The 20,344-nt window shown below is 39.3% G+C and overlaps 4 protein-coding genes and 1 pseudogene across 4 annotated transcripts in view; 1 reads left to right on the forward strand and 4 right to left on the reverse strand.

Annotated features, from left to right (window-relative positions):
- The window catches only part of LOC119572944 (protein spaetzle 3-like), a 991-nt gene extending 729 nt beyond the window's left edge, over positions 1-262 (reverse strand). The window contains exon 1 of the mRNA XM_037919901.1: positions 1-262. This exon is cut by the window's left edge and continues 729 nt beyond it. Within this exon, the coding sequence (XP_037775829.1) occupies positions 1-215 (215 nt within the window). The 5' untranslated portion in view covers positions 216-262.
- The window catches only part of LOC119572937 (neurotrophin 1-like), a 52,390-nt gene that overhangs the window by 13,938 nt on the left and 18,108 nt on the right, over positions 1-20,344 (forward strand). The gene's annotated exons all lie outside the window — the stretch shown is intronic.
- Positions 4,139-5,700, reverse strand: LOC119572940 (neurotrophin 1-like). Its single transcript, XM_037919898.1, has 2 exons — positions 5,663-5,700; positions 4,139-5,076 (listed from the first exon to the last, which is right to left on the reverse strand). Exons 1-2 carry the CDS (start codon positions 5,678-5,680, stop codon positions 4,342-4,344), a joined length of 753 nt encoding a protein of 250 aa, XP_037775826.1. The 5' UTR covers positions 5,681-5,700; the 3' UTR covers positions 4,139-4,341.
- Positions 8,132-9,364, reverse strand: LOC119572942 (annotated as a pseudogene).
- Positions 19,012-20,297, reverse strand: LOC119572946. The gene is made up of 2 exons (XM_037919903.1): positions 20,255-20,297; positions 19,012-19,653 (listed from the first exon to the last, which is right to left on the reverse strand). Exons 1-2 carry the CDS (start codon positions 20,270-20,272, stop codon positions 19,012-19,014), a joined length of 660 nt encoding a protein of 219 aa, XP_037775831.1. The 5' UTR covers positions 20,273-20,297.

The raw sequence follows: 20,344 nt of genomic DNA on the forward strand, positions 1-20,344 counted from the left end.
TCTTCCAAGCAGTAAGTGAGAGTGGAATTGGCAGCGCATGCTGGGGCAACAGTTGGGTCGCAGTAACCGTGGCCATAGGCATGCTGGTGACCGTAAGCAGGCGCATGATGACCATAAGCGGGCTGTGGGTGATGGCCATATGCTGAAGGATGGACGGATCCCAGAACGACTCCGGCACATGCCAGAACGACCGACTGGAAAACAAAGATTAACATTAAAATAAAAATAAACTTTTCGTAGTGTAAATTCTTAAAACAGTACAGTGAGGACAAGTGGCATTATTGTCACAACATACTAATGTAAGAGCCATGGTGACACGAGCAGATAGATACGAGAATCGCTTCTACTGTTGCCATTCGTTAATATCAAGTTTATATACCCCAATTATAATTTGGCCACGCCCACACATCGAAAATGCGCGCCACCAAGGTTAGGAAAGTGTGAAAGTGCATCATTTCCTGACTTTGTGGCCATTATTTCCCCGATACATAAACACGTGAGATAATTTCTACCTTGGGTTGCTCCACCCCCTCCTCTATGTTGGAACGCAAGAACACATTCAGAGACAAAAACACATGCATATGAATATACATATATATTTCTGTGTGTGTGTGGAATGAGTGTATGGGTGTTGGTATGGAAGTTTGTATGGATACGCGTATGAATTTATACACATGCAAGTACATGCGTGTATCTATTTCATGTTTATTGCAGATAGATAGATATATAGATAGATATTCATATAAGACATACATATATACATATATGTATATGGATATATATGTATGTTTACACAATATAATATATATATATATACACAAATACAGAGTATATCCATGTCTATATATAGAGGGCGATATTTAAAAAAAATGTTTATATATATTTATATGCATACATAAACATCTATACTTACACACACACATGCTCGCACGTACACACACAGATATATATGATATAAATTTATATACTTATGAATGAATAAATATATACATATACATATACGAAGACAATCATGTAAACAAACTTTTAAACAGTAACTATAAGTATATAATCTAATTATATCTCTATTCATCCACCTATCTATAATACATAACATACATACATATATATATATATATATATATATATATATATATATATATATATATTGTGTGTGTGTGTGTGTGTGTGTGTGTGTGTGTGTGTGTGTGTGTGTGTGTGTCCACACAATGATATGGATAGATATATACTATTTATCTAGCAATCAATACACCTTTGTATATGTATGTGTATATATATATACATACATACATACATACACACACAGACACACACACACACACACACACACACACACACACACACATATATATATATATATATATATATATATATATATATATATATATATATATATATATATTTCATATGTGTACTGTAAATACTGGTATGTATACATACATTCATATGTATACTGTATGTCCTGATATACATATATATTTAAGATAAACAGACACACACATATACATACACTCGGCAAGCCCCATTTTAAGCGACGGAAATTCAGTCTATCCTTCTCACAGATCCGATAATTTGTCTGAGAGAAATGAACTGAAAACCTTGGCAGTTCACGCAATAAGAAAGCGATAAGTTTTGGATCTAGCTGCTTGGGAGGCTCATGGTCACGTGTGTTTATGTAACAAAACAGTTCCAACTATATCTTGCTGAATGTGTAAAAGAAACGCAGACTTCCAGCACCCATATAACGTATGGGAGAGTAATTTTAGTGTGAGAAGAATGGCAGTGTAGAAGACAAGTGTATGGATGGAACGAAAGTGCACTGAGTGTGTGTGTGTGGCGAGAGGTTAAAGGTCGGTAAGCGTGAAATAAGTCGAGGAGAGGCGTGTGCGGGGAGAACTCTCCAACGCAAGACAGTATAATCTTAGATATTTTCAAGTCTTATTAGTGAAAGCAAGTCCTTTTATTTTACTGCTTATCAACTTCTATAATTGATTAATATTTCTCATTCACCATCTTATTCACCGTTCCATTCACTGTGTGAAGACTAATAATAAAACACGTAAAATGTTAATAAAAAAAAGCAAAATGCATCCCCAAAGATGAAAATAGTCACCGATCACAATAGTCACCCACCGAATAAATATCTAACCAAATATGTCCCATAACCCATATGAAACACCCTCCGAAACCACTTAAGTTGCCAAGGAAAACTCATTCCGGGGGTTCCTCAGAGCTCAGTTTAACAAGACATAGACTAATACAGAAATCCCCTGTGATTTTGTTTTAGTTTCTCAAGACAGTAGCTGGCTTTCTTGTGATACTTAGGAAATAAATAGAATGAATTTGTCGGAGTTAACGAGTGCCGGAGTAAACGAAGAAACAGTCAGCCGCCTCATCGCCAAGTTCAAGGCCAAGTTCAAGGGGAAGGGAGCCGCCTCAGGGAAAGCGGTGGTGGACATGGACCCAAGGTGTCCGATACATTGTCTTATTTAAGACGGTAGTTGAAGTGTCAACCAACCATGACAGCCGACCAAATTAAGAAGCAAAACCCCAAACTTTAAGTCAACGGATGTTTACACACTTTAAGTTTGGTGCGGGAGGTTAAAGATCGGTAAGCGTGAAACAAGCCGAGGAAAGGCTCCAGCGCAAGAAAGTAGATATTTCCAAGTCTTATTGGTGGAGGCAAATCCTTATCTAAGGTTAAGCATGTCACTCGACACTTTACTGCTTAACTTTAATCATTGATTGATATTGCTCATTCACTATCTCATTGTGTTTTCAGCCCTCTTTCCTTCTACAATTAAGAAAGATATGAAATATAGCTTAAGACGTTTTTATAAGACCAATAATAAAACACGTAAATACGAACACAAAAAACACGTAACAAATACTAGTCACCGATCACAACAGTCACTTTCACCGAATAAATATCTAACAAATATCTCTCACAACCTATATTAACCACCCTCCGTCACCATTTAGCTGTTTAAGTTGTCAAGAGAAACTAACTCCGGGGGTTCCTCAAAGCACCGCATAGCAAGACATAGATTAATAGAGAAATCACCTGTGATTTTGTTATAGCTTCATCAGGTCACCTATCTGGGATATAGAGTTGTTTTTCTTGTGATACTTAAAGTAAATTAATAGTGTAAATTTGTAGTTATCGAGTGCCGGAGTGAATGAAGAAACGGCCGCTACATCGCCAAGTTCAAGACCAAGTTCAAGGAGAAAGGAACCGCCACAGGGCAAGCGGCGATGAACACAGACCCAAGGTGCCCGATACTTTTGTAATGGTCTTAAGACGGTAATTTAAGTGTCAACCAACCCTGACAGCTGGCCAAAGTAAGAAGCAAAACCCAAACTCTTTGAATCAGAGGATGTTTACACAAGTCGAAAGTGCAGCGAAAGAAGTTTCTGTGCAAGGTGGGTGAATGTATAAAAACACAAGCGATCAAACAGCGGCGTGATTTAAGAACTGCATTTGTCAAAGGGAATAGTGGCCAGGATGTGGACAGCTATAGAAATTACTTTGGAGAAAGGAGAGTGATTTTTATCAGTGGCACAGAGGGAACAAGGGTGTAGAGGAGAAAAGGACTAGATCCATGCAATCCTAAGAACGCGGTCAGAACCACACCATTATGTAGACCTTGTTAGAAGTATGTGGGGCCTTTGGGAATGGCGGCCTGACTAATGCTGTTATTCTGTCAGATGGATACAACTAAGTCTAGTTTCAGGGGGGCGTCGATCCGTATACTTCATGCATGAACACACACGTGGGTATATAAAGATTACATATATACATATATATACACATACGTCCACGTACACACATATATATTTGCATGTATGTATATCCATCTATCTATATGTGTACATATAAAGGGGAAGGTCTTCCACTGTAAGAATGAGACGATGAGAATGAAGATCATGTTTTTTATCCTGCTTACGCTTTCTCACATGCATAATTCAGCTGTTGTTCGTAAGCCGTCAGATTTAAAGGATATTTAGAAACAAACACAAGAAAACTGTATGAATCCTAAACAAACTGATATTGTAAGTTCCTTAACTAAAAATCAAAACGATGTCAAGCTAAACAAATATTAGGTGTTACGTGATATTGGTAGAATGAAATGTAAAACACATAAAATTATATTTATTTTCATGTTTCACAAGAGTATTTTGATGTCATTTGTAATCACTTATTATCACAGCAAAAGGACTGATTTTCACGTACTTCACGTCTTTCCAAGGACCGCATGTCTTTAAGGATGTTCAAATACTGTACATGTACTGTGAAGTTCCTCACAACCTTCATGTGTCTCGAGATAAGGAGTTTCGTGACTAATGATCGATGGTATAGGCACCCAACAGACAAGCACAGCTGGCGGGAAGCTTGAATGTCTCGATGGCGAAGGGGAAGTACTGATCATAGGGGTCGTAGACAAGGAAGCGGTGGTAGATGGACTTCTGCAGACACTTGGACTCGTAGCAGTCAGGCACCAGAGGACATGCATCAGCGGAGGTGAGACACTCTTCGATACGTGTAGTTTGAGTGAGAGTCTGATAATGGACATCGATATTGTTTACAATGACACGCCACTTTCCCTCGGTGTTCTGGGCACGAAGGGGCCTGACGTAAGCGGTCTCTGATGGACACAAGTAAGTCTCCTCATCCAGGGTATTTGGTCGGTCCACAGACAGCTCAGTGTTGAGTTCAGCTACGTCAGCATAGAGGGAGAGGAGCTTCTCGTAGTGATATTCGGCTGCGTGTTTGATCTCGTAGGTGGGATAATGGTCGTCTTGTAGGCACCATGATTTGGTTGTGTTGGCAGCACATTCTGGCACAGCAGGCTCGTGTTCATGCTTATAGGAAGGCTGTGGGTGATAAGCGGGAGCAGGGTTGTAGGAAGGTTGTGGATGGTAGGCGGGCTGTGTATGGTAGGTAGGTTGATGGTGGTATGAAGGGCGTGCGTGGTGAGAGGAACTGTGATGGCTGACAGCAGGAGCACCGTCTAGACTGATACTGACGTGTGAGGTCTGGTCGGCCAGAACTGCGACCACCAAACACAACGAAACCTGCAACATAGAATATGGTAAGATTTCTGTATATTGATGAACCTAGTATCCGTTACATGTGGTATTTCGTGTGTGTACTTATACATACATTTACACGCGCATGTGTATATGTGTGCATATGCAAAATTATACATATATCATTAAATACATGGATAGCTAGATAAATATTAAGATGCATATCTTTGTTTTATATTTACAAAAATAATTATGTATACATTCACGCACACAGGCTCATGGGGGAAAATATATATATGTGTGTATAAGCATTGTTACTTGTATATCCTATGTATATATACATATGCTTACACAAATACACGTTAATTATTCATCTGTACACACCCACGTTAATGGGTGTGTACAGATGAATAATTATTCAAATGCACATACACACACAATATATATATATATATATATATATATATATATATATATATATATATATATATATATATATATATATATCACTGGCACATATACTGTACATATATATGTATGTACTGTTTTCCCTGTATATACAAACGTGAAGAGGATAAACTGCACCATCCTCAATAGATTTTTCCTTAGGCAGATGATAACATGAACTCACCAAGTATCGTAAAGCCATGCTTGCACTCTCAGCTCTCGTCGCGTTCGAACTGTAGCGACCACGATGAAGGACCTCCTTTATGTAGGGAACATTACCTCCCTCACCCCCCCAACCCATACACCCCCATTGAATATTCGAAAGGCAAAAGTAATTCAGCCTTCAGCCATGGGCTCCAGAAGTGCATGTCCTTGTTTGCAGTTTGGTTTTACTGTATATGTGTCATATATGCACACATAACTGTATATGAAACCATACACAAACACACACACATACATGCACACACATACATACATATATGTGTGCATATATATATATATATATATATATATATATATATATTATATATATATATATATATATATATATATATATATATATATATATATGCATTTATACATATACATATATGTGTATGTATATATATATATATATATATATATATATATATATATATATATATATATATATATATATATATATATATTGATTATATATATATATACATATATATATGCTATATATATATAATATATATATATATATATATATATATATGTGTGTGTGTGTGTGTGTGTGTGTGTGTGTGTGTGTGTGTGTGTGTGTGTGTGTGTGTGTTGTGTGCATATATATTTATCTATTTACCTAATTATTTATTAATCTTTTTACATATATATGGTTGTGCAGATATATCTATATATATATAATATAATATATATACACACATATATATATATATATATATATATATATATATATATATATATATATATATATATATATATATATATATATATATATATATACTTATATATGTATGTGTGTGTGTCCTTATGTTTACTATCACTGTTATTGATAATCCTATGCCTTCATTTATCATCATTTTTTTTTTTGCAGTGATTATTATCATTTCAATTCATATGAATATGATTATATCTATTATCGCTACATATTCTTATTAACAAAAGAGTTGTTGTTTATTTTTAAAGATTGTATGTTTTTCATTAATACTATTCCTATAACTATTGTTCTTATATGAATATCACTGTCATTTACGTTATTGCTCTATTACTATTATCCACATTATTGCCATCATTTTATTTATCATTATTGTTATCATTGTCTTTATTATCATAATTGTGATTATATATTAATGTTATTATTATTAATATTGTTTTTATTATTGTTGTTATTATTATTATCATTATTATCATTATTATTATCATTATCATTATCATTATCATTATATTATTATCATCATTATTATTATTATTATTATTATTACATTGTCATTGATATTATTATTATAATTTTACTATTATCATCATCATTATTTAAGTGTTATAATTATTAGCAGTATCAATATTGTTATTATCAGTACCGTTGATATTACCATTCTTGTTATCATCTGCCACATATTGACAATATACGATAAAATATAATAAGTAGGTGTAAGTTTTTTCAAAATATACAAGTAACAAATACTAAAGAAAAATTAATAATAAACAATATACCATATGCAATATGGTAAACTTCAGTGTTCAAATGGTGAAAGGTATGTGGGCAGGGCAAACAAGCGTGTTTGCATGGTGAACAAGTGTGAAGTCATGGCAAAGGAGGCCAAGTTGCGCGGCGAGATGGCGAAAAAAGGTGACGGCAGAGGGGTGGTGAGCTCCACACGTTCCACACTGCACATACGAGGGCAGACCTAACACTGACAAGATAAGGCGAGGTTTCTGTACCCGATCAGCATTTGCATTATTCCTATACGCCCAAAACATTTAAATCATAAAAATAATAATAATAATAATAATAATAATATAATAATAATAATAATAATAATAATAATAATAATAAAATCAATTTCATATATAAAGGCTTTTACTTATGCTCAAAATTCCCATAAACAGCAAAAACAAAGCAAGAACTCAATCTTAACATCATCATTATTATTATTATTATTATCATTATTAATTTTCTTATTATATTATTTATTATTATTTTAATCATTATTTGTTTATCATATTTCACTTATCGTATGTTCATCATTATATGTTATCAATCATTATTTAATGTCTTATGTATTATCTCCTTATCCCTACTATCATTTTTAATACTGGCATTATCATTGTCTTTACCAGTTTTATTTTTTGCCTTTGTTTTCATTATTACTATCATTATTATTATGTTATAATCATCATTATACTTATTATCATTCTCATTTTTTGATTACCATTAATACTCGTTACAGCTGTAGTATTACTCTAATTCATATAATTTTCCTGATAGTGTTGTCACCATAATTTTATCTTTATCGTTACCTTTACAATATATCATTTTTGGCATCATTGCCTCCATCATCACTGTTGTGGTTATCATCAATGTCATTATTAATGTTATAACCATTGTTGTTATGGTTTTACTGTTGTTTTTACAGCTATCATTTTCATTGTTTTGGTATTTTATTTTTTAAATCATCACTATGATCATCACCTTCGCTGGGTGGCGAATCAGGAATTAGCAAGGGAGACCTTCTCACTTTTGCCCTTCGAAATGTTACGAATGCTGAATCTTTAGTTTTTTATATGGAAACTTTTGTGCCAAGGAGTTGCGAAGCATGTAATAAGCTCAACAATTATTTATTAGAAATGTCATTATGGATTTTTGCATCTACCTCCTTCATGGGTGAAGTAGAGAAGAAATTTGCGTTGGGAGCGTCCCGGCGGTTCGTGGCATGACTAGTAGTATTGAAGAAAACAGTTCTGCAGTCACGTAAGAGGTAATAAGGATTTTCGGTGGTTCATTGGCGTTGAGGTGTGTTGTGATGGCGTGTTAGGCGGGAAGGTGGCAGGAGCAGGCAGATGGCATCTTGTAGATGTCGATGAAAAGGCCCTTGTAGGGATCACATGGGTCGTAGGAAAGAAGTCGGTGGTACACTGACTTCTGGGTGCAGTGGCTCTGGTAGCAAGGAGCAAGAGCGCGACAAGCAGACTCTGGGAAACAGACAAGTCTCGAGGCGGGCAGTCTGACTGTAATAGTGAACGTCGTTGACAATGACACGCCACTTGCCGTCCACATTCTGGGCACGTTTGGGCATGGCATACACCACTTCGGAGGGACAGATGTAACCCTCAGGACCACCCCAGTGGGTGGCATCGTAGGGAGAGTCCCCAGTGGAGGCTCCAGTGTAGTAAGAGTAGTCAAAGGCCTCCTCCTGGTCCTTGCTAACCATGTCTACCAGATCATCAGCAGATTGGTCGGCGACGTCAGCGTACTTCTTGGCGAACAGGTGATCGGCAGTGATGGCAGCCTTGATCTCGTACTCGGGATACTCAGTATCTTCCAAGCAGTAGGAGAGAGTGGAGTTGGCAGCGCATGCTGGGGCAACAGTTGGGTCGCAGTAACCGTGCTCATAGGTATGCTGGTGGCCGTAAGCAGGTGCATGATGACCGTATGCAGGCGCATGATGACCGTAAGCGGGCTGTGGGTGATGGCCATATGCTGGAGGATGGACAGAGCCAAGGACGACTCCGGCGCATACCAGAACGATCGACTGGAAAGCAAAGATTAACATTAAAATAAAATAAACATTTCGTAAAAAAAATATTTTTCGGATAGTACAGCGAAGACAGCTTTAGGTGGTAGTATTGTTACAACCTACCAACGTAAGAGCCATGGTGACACGAGCAGATAGATACGAGAAACGCTTCTACTGGCCCCCATCCGTTATTGTCGAGCTTATATACTCCAGGTATACTTTGGCCACGCCCACGCATTACGAAGATGAGCGATTCCAAGGTTTCATCTCTATGAAAGTGAATAAAAAGTATCATACATCTACATCTATGTATACACAGAGAAATAAGTACGTAAATATATACATATGTATATATACACATATGTTCATATATACATTTATATACGTATATATGCATACATGCATTCACACATAATGTACATACATACATATATATGTTGGCGCACATGCACATTTCCGCATGCAATCAATCCTGTGGGCACAGGTGTAAATTCGCAGAACTAGGTATAAAATTAAACTTATAATACTCTTCATTCACTGTCACACATATACATATACTACATTCACAATCACATACATATGTATGTATGTATGTGTATGTATGTCTATTAGTCATGTGCTATGTTGGTTTAATTTATTTTCATAAATTTCACCGAGTATTAAGTCCGCACAGTAGTTGTGAAGTTACATTTCAGCTATTAAGCGAAATGGTTCTAGCCCACATTACTATTGAAGGCACGACCGAGCGCCTGGGCCTCGTCAACCCTCATGGTCGCCGTGCTCCCAAGAATAAGCGGGCTATTTCGCCATACTCGTAAGGGTAATCGAGCTATTACGCGGTACCTTTTCTTCATAAAGCCAAAGACAGCCGCCGCCTGTCGCTATGCCAGTAGTCTACATTCCTACAAGACAGATCGCCCAAACTTCAGAATGGTTAATAGAATAAATAAATGTGCCTGACATCAAAGGTCATGAGGACAAAGATTTGGAAAGGACACGAAAGGGAACATGCCAGTCGCTTATGTGATTCCGTTGATGAGGAAGAGAGAAAAAAATATATATGTATGAAAAAAAAATCGGCATCTACATGATACTCTTTCCCATTTTCCTCTTGACACGCCATCACAATGCTTCTTATTAAAGAATCACCACTCAACATATTACATATGTTTGCCGAAATATTCCGGTTTTCTCGACAGTGCTTAGATTGAATATATATATATATAGATAGAATTATTCAGTAGCAACAGTCTGTTTTACATCTATCAGCACTGATTAATCATTTTATCGCAATTATTGATATCACTAATAAAGATGATCATTGTAACAATGATAACTGTAATAATGATAAATATGATAATATAAGCATTATTGTTGTAAATATTATTACATAAGTTATTGTTACTGGTAATAACAGGAGTATCATTTTCAGCACTATCACCATTGTTATTATTATTATCATTATTACTATCATTATGTTACTACTGTTATTACTGACATATTATCATTATTATTACTGTAATTATAAATGTCATAAGGATTATTATGTATTATTACATTATCATCATGTTCTTTTACATTATTGGTTTTCAACATCACTGCTATGGACTGTGTCTACTGTCATGGCTCCATGGATTTACATTTATATAGTGTATGCCTACATACATGCACACATACATAAATATGCATTTATGCATTTGTATGTATGCGTGAATATATATCAGCATCAAGGAGTTAACGCCGACGGGGGCGCATTGCCGCATCCACCCTTCGCTTCCAGCCACGAGGGACCCTCATGGCGAGTCTCCAGGCAGGCCCTCGTTAGGTATCGTCGAGCTGCCCAAGCCATGACCTCCTGGGTTGTCCCACGGGCCTCCTCCACCCAGGATGATCTTGCAAAGGTACAACCTGATGGGCAGCGTCATCCACAGGGAAGCGAGCTAAGTGCCCATATAGCCTGAGTTGGCGATCCCGGATTATGCAAGTAACTGGTCCCATGCCAGTTTCATGGTGTAGCCGTCGGTTGGACATATGGTCCTGCCAACTGTATCCCATGATCCGGCAAAGAGACTTGTTACAAAAGGCATCAAGACGACACTCCAAGGCACTAGATAGCATGCAAGTTTCGCTTCCATAGAGCAAAACTGGCAGTATCAAGGCCTTGAAGACACTAGCTTGGTCCTCTTGCATAGGTACCAATATCTCTAAATGCTCTTGTTAATTTAGTTTAGTTCCTGTTGCTAGACCAATCCGTCTGCTGACTTCTTGGTCTGACAGCCCAGAGATATGGACTATGCTACCAAGGTATGCAAAGCTCTCTGTGACTTCAACGTCCTCACCGCAAGTATGGATCGACTGAACGGGTTCCCCTAACAGGCTTCCAAAGTCCTGAATCTTGGTCTTAGTCCAGGAGACCTCTAGGCCTAAGGGCTTCGCCTCAATGCTAAATGCATCAAGAGCCACCACCAGTGACTCCAAGGACTCAGATAGGATAGCAAAGTCAAGGTCTGAGGCCATGATATTGCCCAGAGATGCTCCACACTGACTTTGGGTAGTAGCTCTGCCCATTATCCAGTCTATGCAGATGTTGAAAAGTGTTGGTGCAAGGATACAACCTTGCCTCACCCCTGAATTAACAGGGAAAAGGTTTGACAGGCCCCCACCACACTTTACAGCACTTTCAGTACTGGCATCTAGGTTTGCTATTAGGCCAATAATCTGTGTCAGAATTCCCTTGAGTCTCAGGATTCTCGATGCACCGAGTCAAACACCTTCTTGAGGTCGATGTAGGCTGCAAGCAACCCACGACCAAACTCATGATGGCATTCCACAGTTACTTGAAGCACTAATATACAGTCTATTGTGGACTTTACAGGAGTGAATCCAGACTGCTCCAGTCTCTGGTGCCTTAGTAAGTGGTCGTGGATCCGTTTCAGAAGAATGTGGGTGAAAAGTTTGCCTGGTATACTGAGCAGTATAGTTACTACAGTCCCAATGATCCCTTTTCCCTCCTGAGAGGGATGACCACGCCCCTCTACAGGTCAGGGCGAATGATACCAGACTGCTGGATGGCAGTTAAGACTGCATATGAGCCCCGAGATGTAGGTTCGTCCACAGCCTTTAGAAGTTAAGCAGGGATATCACATATACCTGCGGCTTTCCCACACCGGCTTGGAAATCGCCATCCTAACCTCTGTTAGGGTAGGAGCTTCCTCACTGATGGGTGGGTCCTGCACAGGTATTATGATACCACTTGCATCCAAGCTAACTGTTGGAGGGTCTACCTGGTACAACTGCTCAAAATACTCGGCCCAACGTTCACGAATCCCAACATGATCTGAGATGATCTGTCCATCCACTGAGCGGACTGCTGTCATCTGTGAGGAGGGTTTAGAATTCGGCTTTCTCAGGGCTTTGGTAGGCAGGGCGAAGGTCAATCTCCTCAGCAATATTCCTGATGAACTATTCCTTGTCTCTTCTCAGCAGTGTCCAAGCCCTATGCACCAAAGAGAAATGCAAGTCCTGATTGCCATTCAGCCGAGCCATGTGACATGCATCAGTTGTCTCCAAGGTCTCCAGGGAGATGGAATTCTGCCTTGCCCTCGGACATGCAACAATGGACTCCTACATTGCTCCCACAGAGCACCTGGGCCCACCAGGTTATCAAGTTCTGTGAATCGAGCAGAGACACTCCTCCCTCACTGTCCAAGTGAAACACCTTAGAGAAGCCGCTGGAGGAATGGGGAGTTTTGAAATGGACCCGTAGGGTAGCCACAACCAGCCTATGGTCAGTGCCACAAAACTCGGCACTCCAGTAAACTCACTCACATGCTAACAAGGATGTGGTCAATCTCCTTGGCCACTGTACCTGTATTGCTATACCATTTCCAGCGATTGGGTTGGAGTGCTCATACCAGGAGCTAGAGATCCTCATTCTCTGGGACCTAGCAAAGCCCTGGAGAAGGAGGCTGTTCTCCCTGCTGAGATAAGCTCCTGAGCCATGGTGGCCGACAATATGAATATATCACCGGGGGTAATTGTCTGCCATGGATGTGTTTGGAGTAGAATGCCTCTTTCACATTGTGTTTGCAAACGTCAGTAGGAGCGTATACAGCAATAAAAGACATGAAGCCAAAAGCATGCTTCAGTCTCAGTGCCATAATACACTCGTCAACCGATGTTACTTCAACTACCGATTGATTGATTGATTATTTAAAATTATCTGCCACGTCAGCAGCTAAGGTCATTAGCGGTTAAATAGAAATACCAAAATGTTTAAAACTTTAAAAATCTATCAAATCTTACAAATAACATTAAATATGTTTAAAATCAAAGCATAAATATTATGCACTAAGTGTATAAAATTATTGCATAAACATTATGCATGATTAGATTTTATTGAAAATACTTGTCACCCTAAGGAAACTAATAAGTCTCTCTATATCACAATCCTCCCCCAATACATTTTTCAGTGTATATGGGGGAGACAAGTACATAGTCTTTGGTCTGAGAATGTTGCACATCTTTCCACTACATGTGTGATGGTTCATGGCTCTTCGCATCCCTCACAAAGTGCTTGACTTTTAGCGATCATTGGCCCATGAGTCAGTCTTGTGTGCCTGATCCTTAGTCTTCTTAATGCAACTTCCACTTTTCGGTTGTGATAGATGCTAGTCACCCAACTGCCAAGGTCATCTCTAATCTCTCGCAGTTTGTTTCTGGAGGTATGCCTCCATTGTTCCTTCCATTTATCACGAAGACAACTCCTGATGCTGGGTTTCAAGTCGCTGTGTGGAAAACGAGCATCACAAGGCTGAGTGGCAGCTGCCTTGGCCTTCTGATCAGCTCGCTTATTCCCACTGATACCAACATGTGCTGGCACCCAACACAGTTATCTTTTTACATGTTGACATCAGTGCAAGCCAATCTTGAACCTCCCTCACTACTGGATGTGATGAGCTTAAGCTCTTGATTGCTCACAGAGCACTAAGAGAGTTGCAATATATCACAATAGAATGGTTTGTAAGATCTCTATTCATCTTAACTGCTGCAAGGATGGAATGTAACTCTGCAGTGAAGATCGAGGCTGCTAGAGAAAGACTGCTAGATGCAGTCTTCCTTCTGTTCAGCTGTAAAGCCCACACCATGTTCAGATTTCGAACCATCTGTATATATTGCATCTGATCCTTCGTACTTACAAATGTGCTGAAGAAATCTCTCTCTGACTTCTGCTTCGGATCTCTCCCCTTTCCCAATTCTGACCAAATCCAGCTCGACTTGATTAGTCCAAGGGGGGAATTGGGGAATTCCAACAGCCAGAACCTTAGTGAGACTTAAATTTAGATCTTCCACAAGATTCCTCATTCTCCTACCATAGGATTGGCTATCCTCAAGGGGGTTGAAAACCAATCTGGATGTAGGAGATCCTGGAATCCTTTGTAGTCTTGTGTAGTAAATCAGGTTCATGTAGTCCCGGTGTAATGAAAGAAGTGGTTCTCCACTCTCAGCATACAGGGACTCCACAGGTGAAAACCTGAAAGCCCCAGTACAGATTCTGAGAGCTTCATTATGAACTGAGTCCAACATCTGGAGGACAGTGAGAGTTGCAGATGAATAAGCCTCACATTCATAGTCAAGTTTACTACGAATAAGTGATCGGTAAAGCCGCAGAAGCGTTGTGCGGTCTGCACCCCAAGATAGATGTGAAAGAACCCGCAAAATACGAAGTGCTTTTGTAGCCTTCACTTTTAACTGTTTGATGTGAGGCCCCCATGTAAGTCTTGGGTCAAAAATTAAACCCAAGTACTTCACCTCTTGGACAAACTGCAGTTGGTTTGCTCCTAAATAGAGAGAAGGATGGAATTTTCCTCGTTTGTGGAAATGTATGGCCATGGTCTTACTTGGGGAACATTTGAACCCATGATATGTTGCCCACTGTACAACCAGATTTATTGCAGCCTGCATGTGTCCTTGCACATCCTGTAAGCTTCCTCTTGAGCAGTACAGTGTAAAGTCATCCACATACAGATTACATGAGACAGCACTTGGAACAACCTTTACAATGTCATTTATAGCAATGGCAAATAGGGTCACACTTAAGACACTCCCTTGTGCGACCTCTTCCAGCTGATCTTCCAGGTTAGAGAAACTGTTTCCCACTCGAACTCTAAACTTCCTGTTAGCAAGGAAGCTTTGTATGAAGGTAGGTAATGCTCCTCTTAAACCAAGGTCATACAGCTTCAAGAGTATGCCATGCTTCCAAGTAGTATCATAAGCCTTTTCAAGGTCAAAGAAGACTGCTAACATCTGACGTCGCTGTGCAAAGGAATTCTGTATAGCAGTTTCCATCCTTACGAGTGCATCTGTGGTCGATCTCAATCTTCTAAACCCATATTGATATAGGGTTAGCATGTTTTCCTTTTCTAGCAGCCATGTCAACCTGAAATTTACCATTTTCTCCATCAGCTTGCAGATGCAGCTGGTGAGAGAAATTGGCCTGTAATTTCTTGATGTGGAAGCATCCTTACCAGGTTTAGGGACAGGAATGATTATAGCCTCTTTCCATGTGGATGGCACTGTACCCTCCCTATAGATCCTATTGAATAGGTCCAACAGGAACTTCTGGGAGCTCTCTGGTAAGTGAGATATCATTTGGTATGGAATATCGTCACTTCCTGGGGCAGTCTTATGGCAGAGCTGCAAAGCAGAGTGCATCTCCTTGCGCAAAAATGGCAAGTTGTATGGAAGTTCTACTGCAGTCTTACTGAAGAATGACACTGGGTGTCGTTCCTGCTCAGCCCGAAGAGTGGAGAATCGGGCACTGTAAGATGCTCCAGAGGAGATCTCTGCCATGGATTTAGCTAGCTTTGCTTCAGGGGTATTCTGCCTAGCATCGGAGGCCCCTGTGGATGTGGTGGCAGATGGGGCTGTCACCGTTGAGGCCTCTGGAGCCTTGCCTGATGGCTCCAAAGACCTTACTTTGGTAGGAGTCTCCTCAATAGACCCCTCACTCTTACTCCGTTTCTGGTGGAATTCACCAGAGGCAGTTTCAGCAATTGGGGACTGGGGTTTAAAGGAAGTGGCAGAGTGTGTGGTGTAAGAAGCACCGGAGGGCAAGGGTTGGTGGGAAGGAGGATGGGCTAGAACCGAAGCTAAGGATTTACCTGGCTGTGCAAACAGCACACGGACACTCTCTCCTTGCTCCTTATTATCAATACTTCTTTTTCAAATTTGTACCTTTTACATTGCTTTGAAGAAGCTTTATGAGCTTCTTTGCAGTGGTAACAGCATATTGGACCTGGACAGTTGTCATCTCCTTGATGACCTGTTGTACCACACTTTACACATACTCTTGGTTGTCCATTTTCCTTAAAACGGCAAGAGTTGGCTCCATGCCCATAACCCTGGCAGTGGAAGCACCGCATAGGGTTGGGCACATATGGCTTTACCTTGAGGTGGTACCATGCCAACTTAACTGATTCTGGAAGGACTAACATGTTAAAAGTTAGAAGGAGAGCTGGTGTTGACTGTTCCAAACCATCAACTTCTTAAAACATTTTACTGCCACTACATTAAAATTCTCTAGTTCCTCTAACAGTTTTTCCTCAGAATACCTCATCAGATCTCGGGAAAAGACAATTGCCTTACACTGATTGAGGGTTTTGTGAGAACATGAAACTTGAGCCCCAGGGATGTTGCATATCGCACACAGACGGTCACTCTCGTCTGGTGACGAAACCTCAACTATTAGGCTACCATCTCACTGTGGGGTGATGCGAGGATCACTTGACATACCTCAACTATTTTCCAATGTACTTCAAAAATATCAAGATCCATGATTGATACACCATCAATGGTCTTTACTACTAGGTACTTACCATATGAAATACTCTCATATTTACCAGGTAAGATTTCCTTTGTGGACTGAGGAGGACTTTTCCCCTTCTTACCTGGTTTGGGAGCCCAGGAACCATTACGATTCCCATTCTTGCCCTTTAGAAGCTAGAAAGGTTCCAAAGTGACATGTGATGTTCCAGAGGGAATAGTCGGTGGATTGCATAGGTCGTCAGGGAGTGAGCTAGATCTTTGTAAATTTGTAGTACTCATACAAAATAGAATTCTTCATTTCCTCACCCCCCCCCCAACCCACCATGGAGTCCAATGAGGGGAAGCTATAGTTGGGCTCAAAATCTCCCAACATCCACAGGGGTAATGAGGAAATATACGCAGCTACTATTACAGTACTGAAAGCAGTCGCGGGACCTATGCGCTACCGACTAAACAGTGCCTGCTTGACCATAGCCATATTTGACCAGCCGATTGACTTGACCAGGCCTTGATCAAGCCACCCATCTAACCAGAATAAAGGACCAAAGAGGTGTGTCGCTAGCTGCAGGGCGCAGCGTGCAGCATCTCTCAACCTCCAGGACTCCTGTCTCCTGGTAATACGGGATGCCACGCACGGCAAACACACGTGGGAGAGTTCTCCCTGGTCCAAGATGGAATGAACCAGGGGTGGGTGCACCATCCCCTCTCATAGGCCTTGGTGCACCAGGAAGCCATTTTGTCTCATCCCTCACTGGTGACCCCTCCAGTATGGGTAGCCCTCTGGTCCGGCTCACCAGATCATTGGGACCTCAAGCACCCCCACCGCGGTAAGGCGGCATCCGTTAGTGGGGTCGATGACGGAGAGGCTGTGAACTGGAAGGGGAGGCTTATACAGAGCTGCTCCCTTTTTCGCACTAGGCTAGCAAGTGGTGGCAGCTGCAAGCGAGAAGGCATGCAAGCACTTAACGCTATCTTGGCTACCACACCATCGCTTCACATCACCTTGCGCATGAAGCACCCACCCATTAATATGAATATTAATATATATGAATATAGATATACGAATATATATATATATATATATATATATATATAATATCATATATAAAATATATATATATAATATATAATATATATATTAATATATATATATATATATATATATATATATATATTTTAATATCATATATAATATTATATAAATAGTATCTATATATATATATATATATATAAAAATATATATATATATATATAATATATATAGATATATATATATATATACTATCTATTATACTATATATATATATATATATATATATATATATACATATATATACATGCGTGTGTGTGTGTGTGTGTGGTGTGTACATCTGTAAATATATATATATATATATATATATATATATATATATATATATATATGTGTGTGTTGTGTGTGTGTGTGTGTGTGTGTGTGTGTACATTCATATATATACTGTATTTATAAAATATACTGATATAAGAATATGTATGTGCATATATAACCATATACATATGTGTGTGTTTTTGTGTTTATGTATGTATATACGTATATATACATATACACACATACACATATATACATATATTTATATACAGACACGCAAAAATATATAACTTAGAAATATCAAAAGGAAAATATGTAAATATCTAATACATAAAATTATATTTATTTTCATGTCTTACAAAAAGATGTCATTTGTATTCAGTTCTTTATTTTTCTTTTCTTTTCTTTTTTTAGATATAACCAATAAATGGCTAGAAAACTGCTTTCTTCACGTACTTCACGACGTTCCATAGACCAGATAAATGCCTTCTTCCCAGGGCACTAAGAATGATAAAATATTGAATTTCTGTTAAGTTCACCCCCCTCCTCCCCCAATATGGCTTGAGATCAGTTGTTTGGTGACTAATGATCGATGGTGTAGGCACCCAACAGACAAGCACAGCTGGCGGGAGCTTGAATGTCTCATGGCAAGGGGAAGTACTGATCATAGGGGTCGTAGACAAGGAAGCGGTGGTAGATGGACTTCTGCAGACACTTGGACTCGTAGCAGTCAGGCACCAGAGGACATGCATCGGCGGAAGTGAGACACTCTTCGATACGTGTAGTCTGAGTGAGAGTCTGATAATGGACATCGATATTGTTTACAATGACACGCCACTTTCCCTCGGTGTTCTGGGCACGAAGGGGCCTGATGTAAGCGGTCTCTGATGGACACAAGTAAGTTTCCTCATCCAGGGTATTTGGCCGGTCCACAGACAGCTCGGTGTTGAGTTCAGCTACGTCAGCATAGAGGGAGAGGAGCTTCTCGTAATGATACTCAGCTGCGTGTTTGATCTCGTAAGTGGGATAATGGTCGTCTTGTAGGCACCATGATTTGGTTGTGTTGGCAGCACATTCTGGCACAGCAGGCTCGTGTTCATGCTCATGGGAAGGCTGTGGGTGATAAGCAGGAGCAGGGTGGTAGGAAGGTTGTGGATGATATGCGGGCTGTGTGTGGTAGGTAGGTTGATGGTGGTATGAAGGGCGTGCGTGGTGAGAGGAACTGTGATGGCTGACGTGTGAGGTTTGGTCGGCCAGAACTGCGACTACCAAAGACAACGAAACCTGCAACATAGAATATGGTAAGTGTGGATATTGATGAATCTAGTATCCGTTATATGTGGTATTTCGTGTGTGTACTTATACACACGTCCACATTTACATGCGCATATGTATATGTGTGCATATGCAAGTTTATATATATAATTAAATACATGGATAGCTAGATAAATAAGAAGATGCATTTGTTTTATATTTACAAAGATAGTTATATATACATTCATGCACACAGGCTCATGGAAATAATATATATGTGTGTGTGTATAAGCATTGTTACTGGCATTTGTGTGCATATATGTATATAAATTTATACATATAAGTAAATATGTATATACATGCAAATATATGTATGCATATATATTTGTATATATATCATATGTATATATACATATGCATACACAAAAATATATGTAAACGAATGTGACAGATCAATAACTATTCAAATGAACATGCATATATATATATATATATATATATATATATATATATATATATATATAATTTGCACATATATACATGTATGTGTGTACTGTTTTTCCTGTCAAGATGACGAACTGCACCATCCTCAATAGATTTTTTCCCTAGACAGAAGATAACAAGAACTCACCAAGTATCGTAAAGCCATGATTGTACCCTCAGCTCTCGTCACGTTCGAACTGTAGTGACCATGATGAAGGACTTCCTTTATGTAGGGAAC

This window comes from Penaeus monodon, chromosome 5, assembly GCF_015228065.2.
Source record: "Penaeus monodon isolate SGIC_2016 chromosome 5, NSTDA_Pmon_1, whole genome shotgun sequence".
Lineage (NCBI taxonomy): Eukaryota > Metazoa > Arthropoda > Malacostraca > Decapoda > Penaeidae > Penaeus > Penaeus monodon.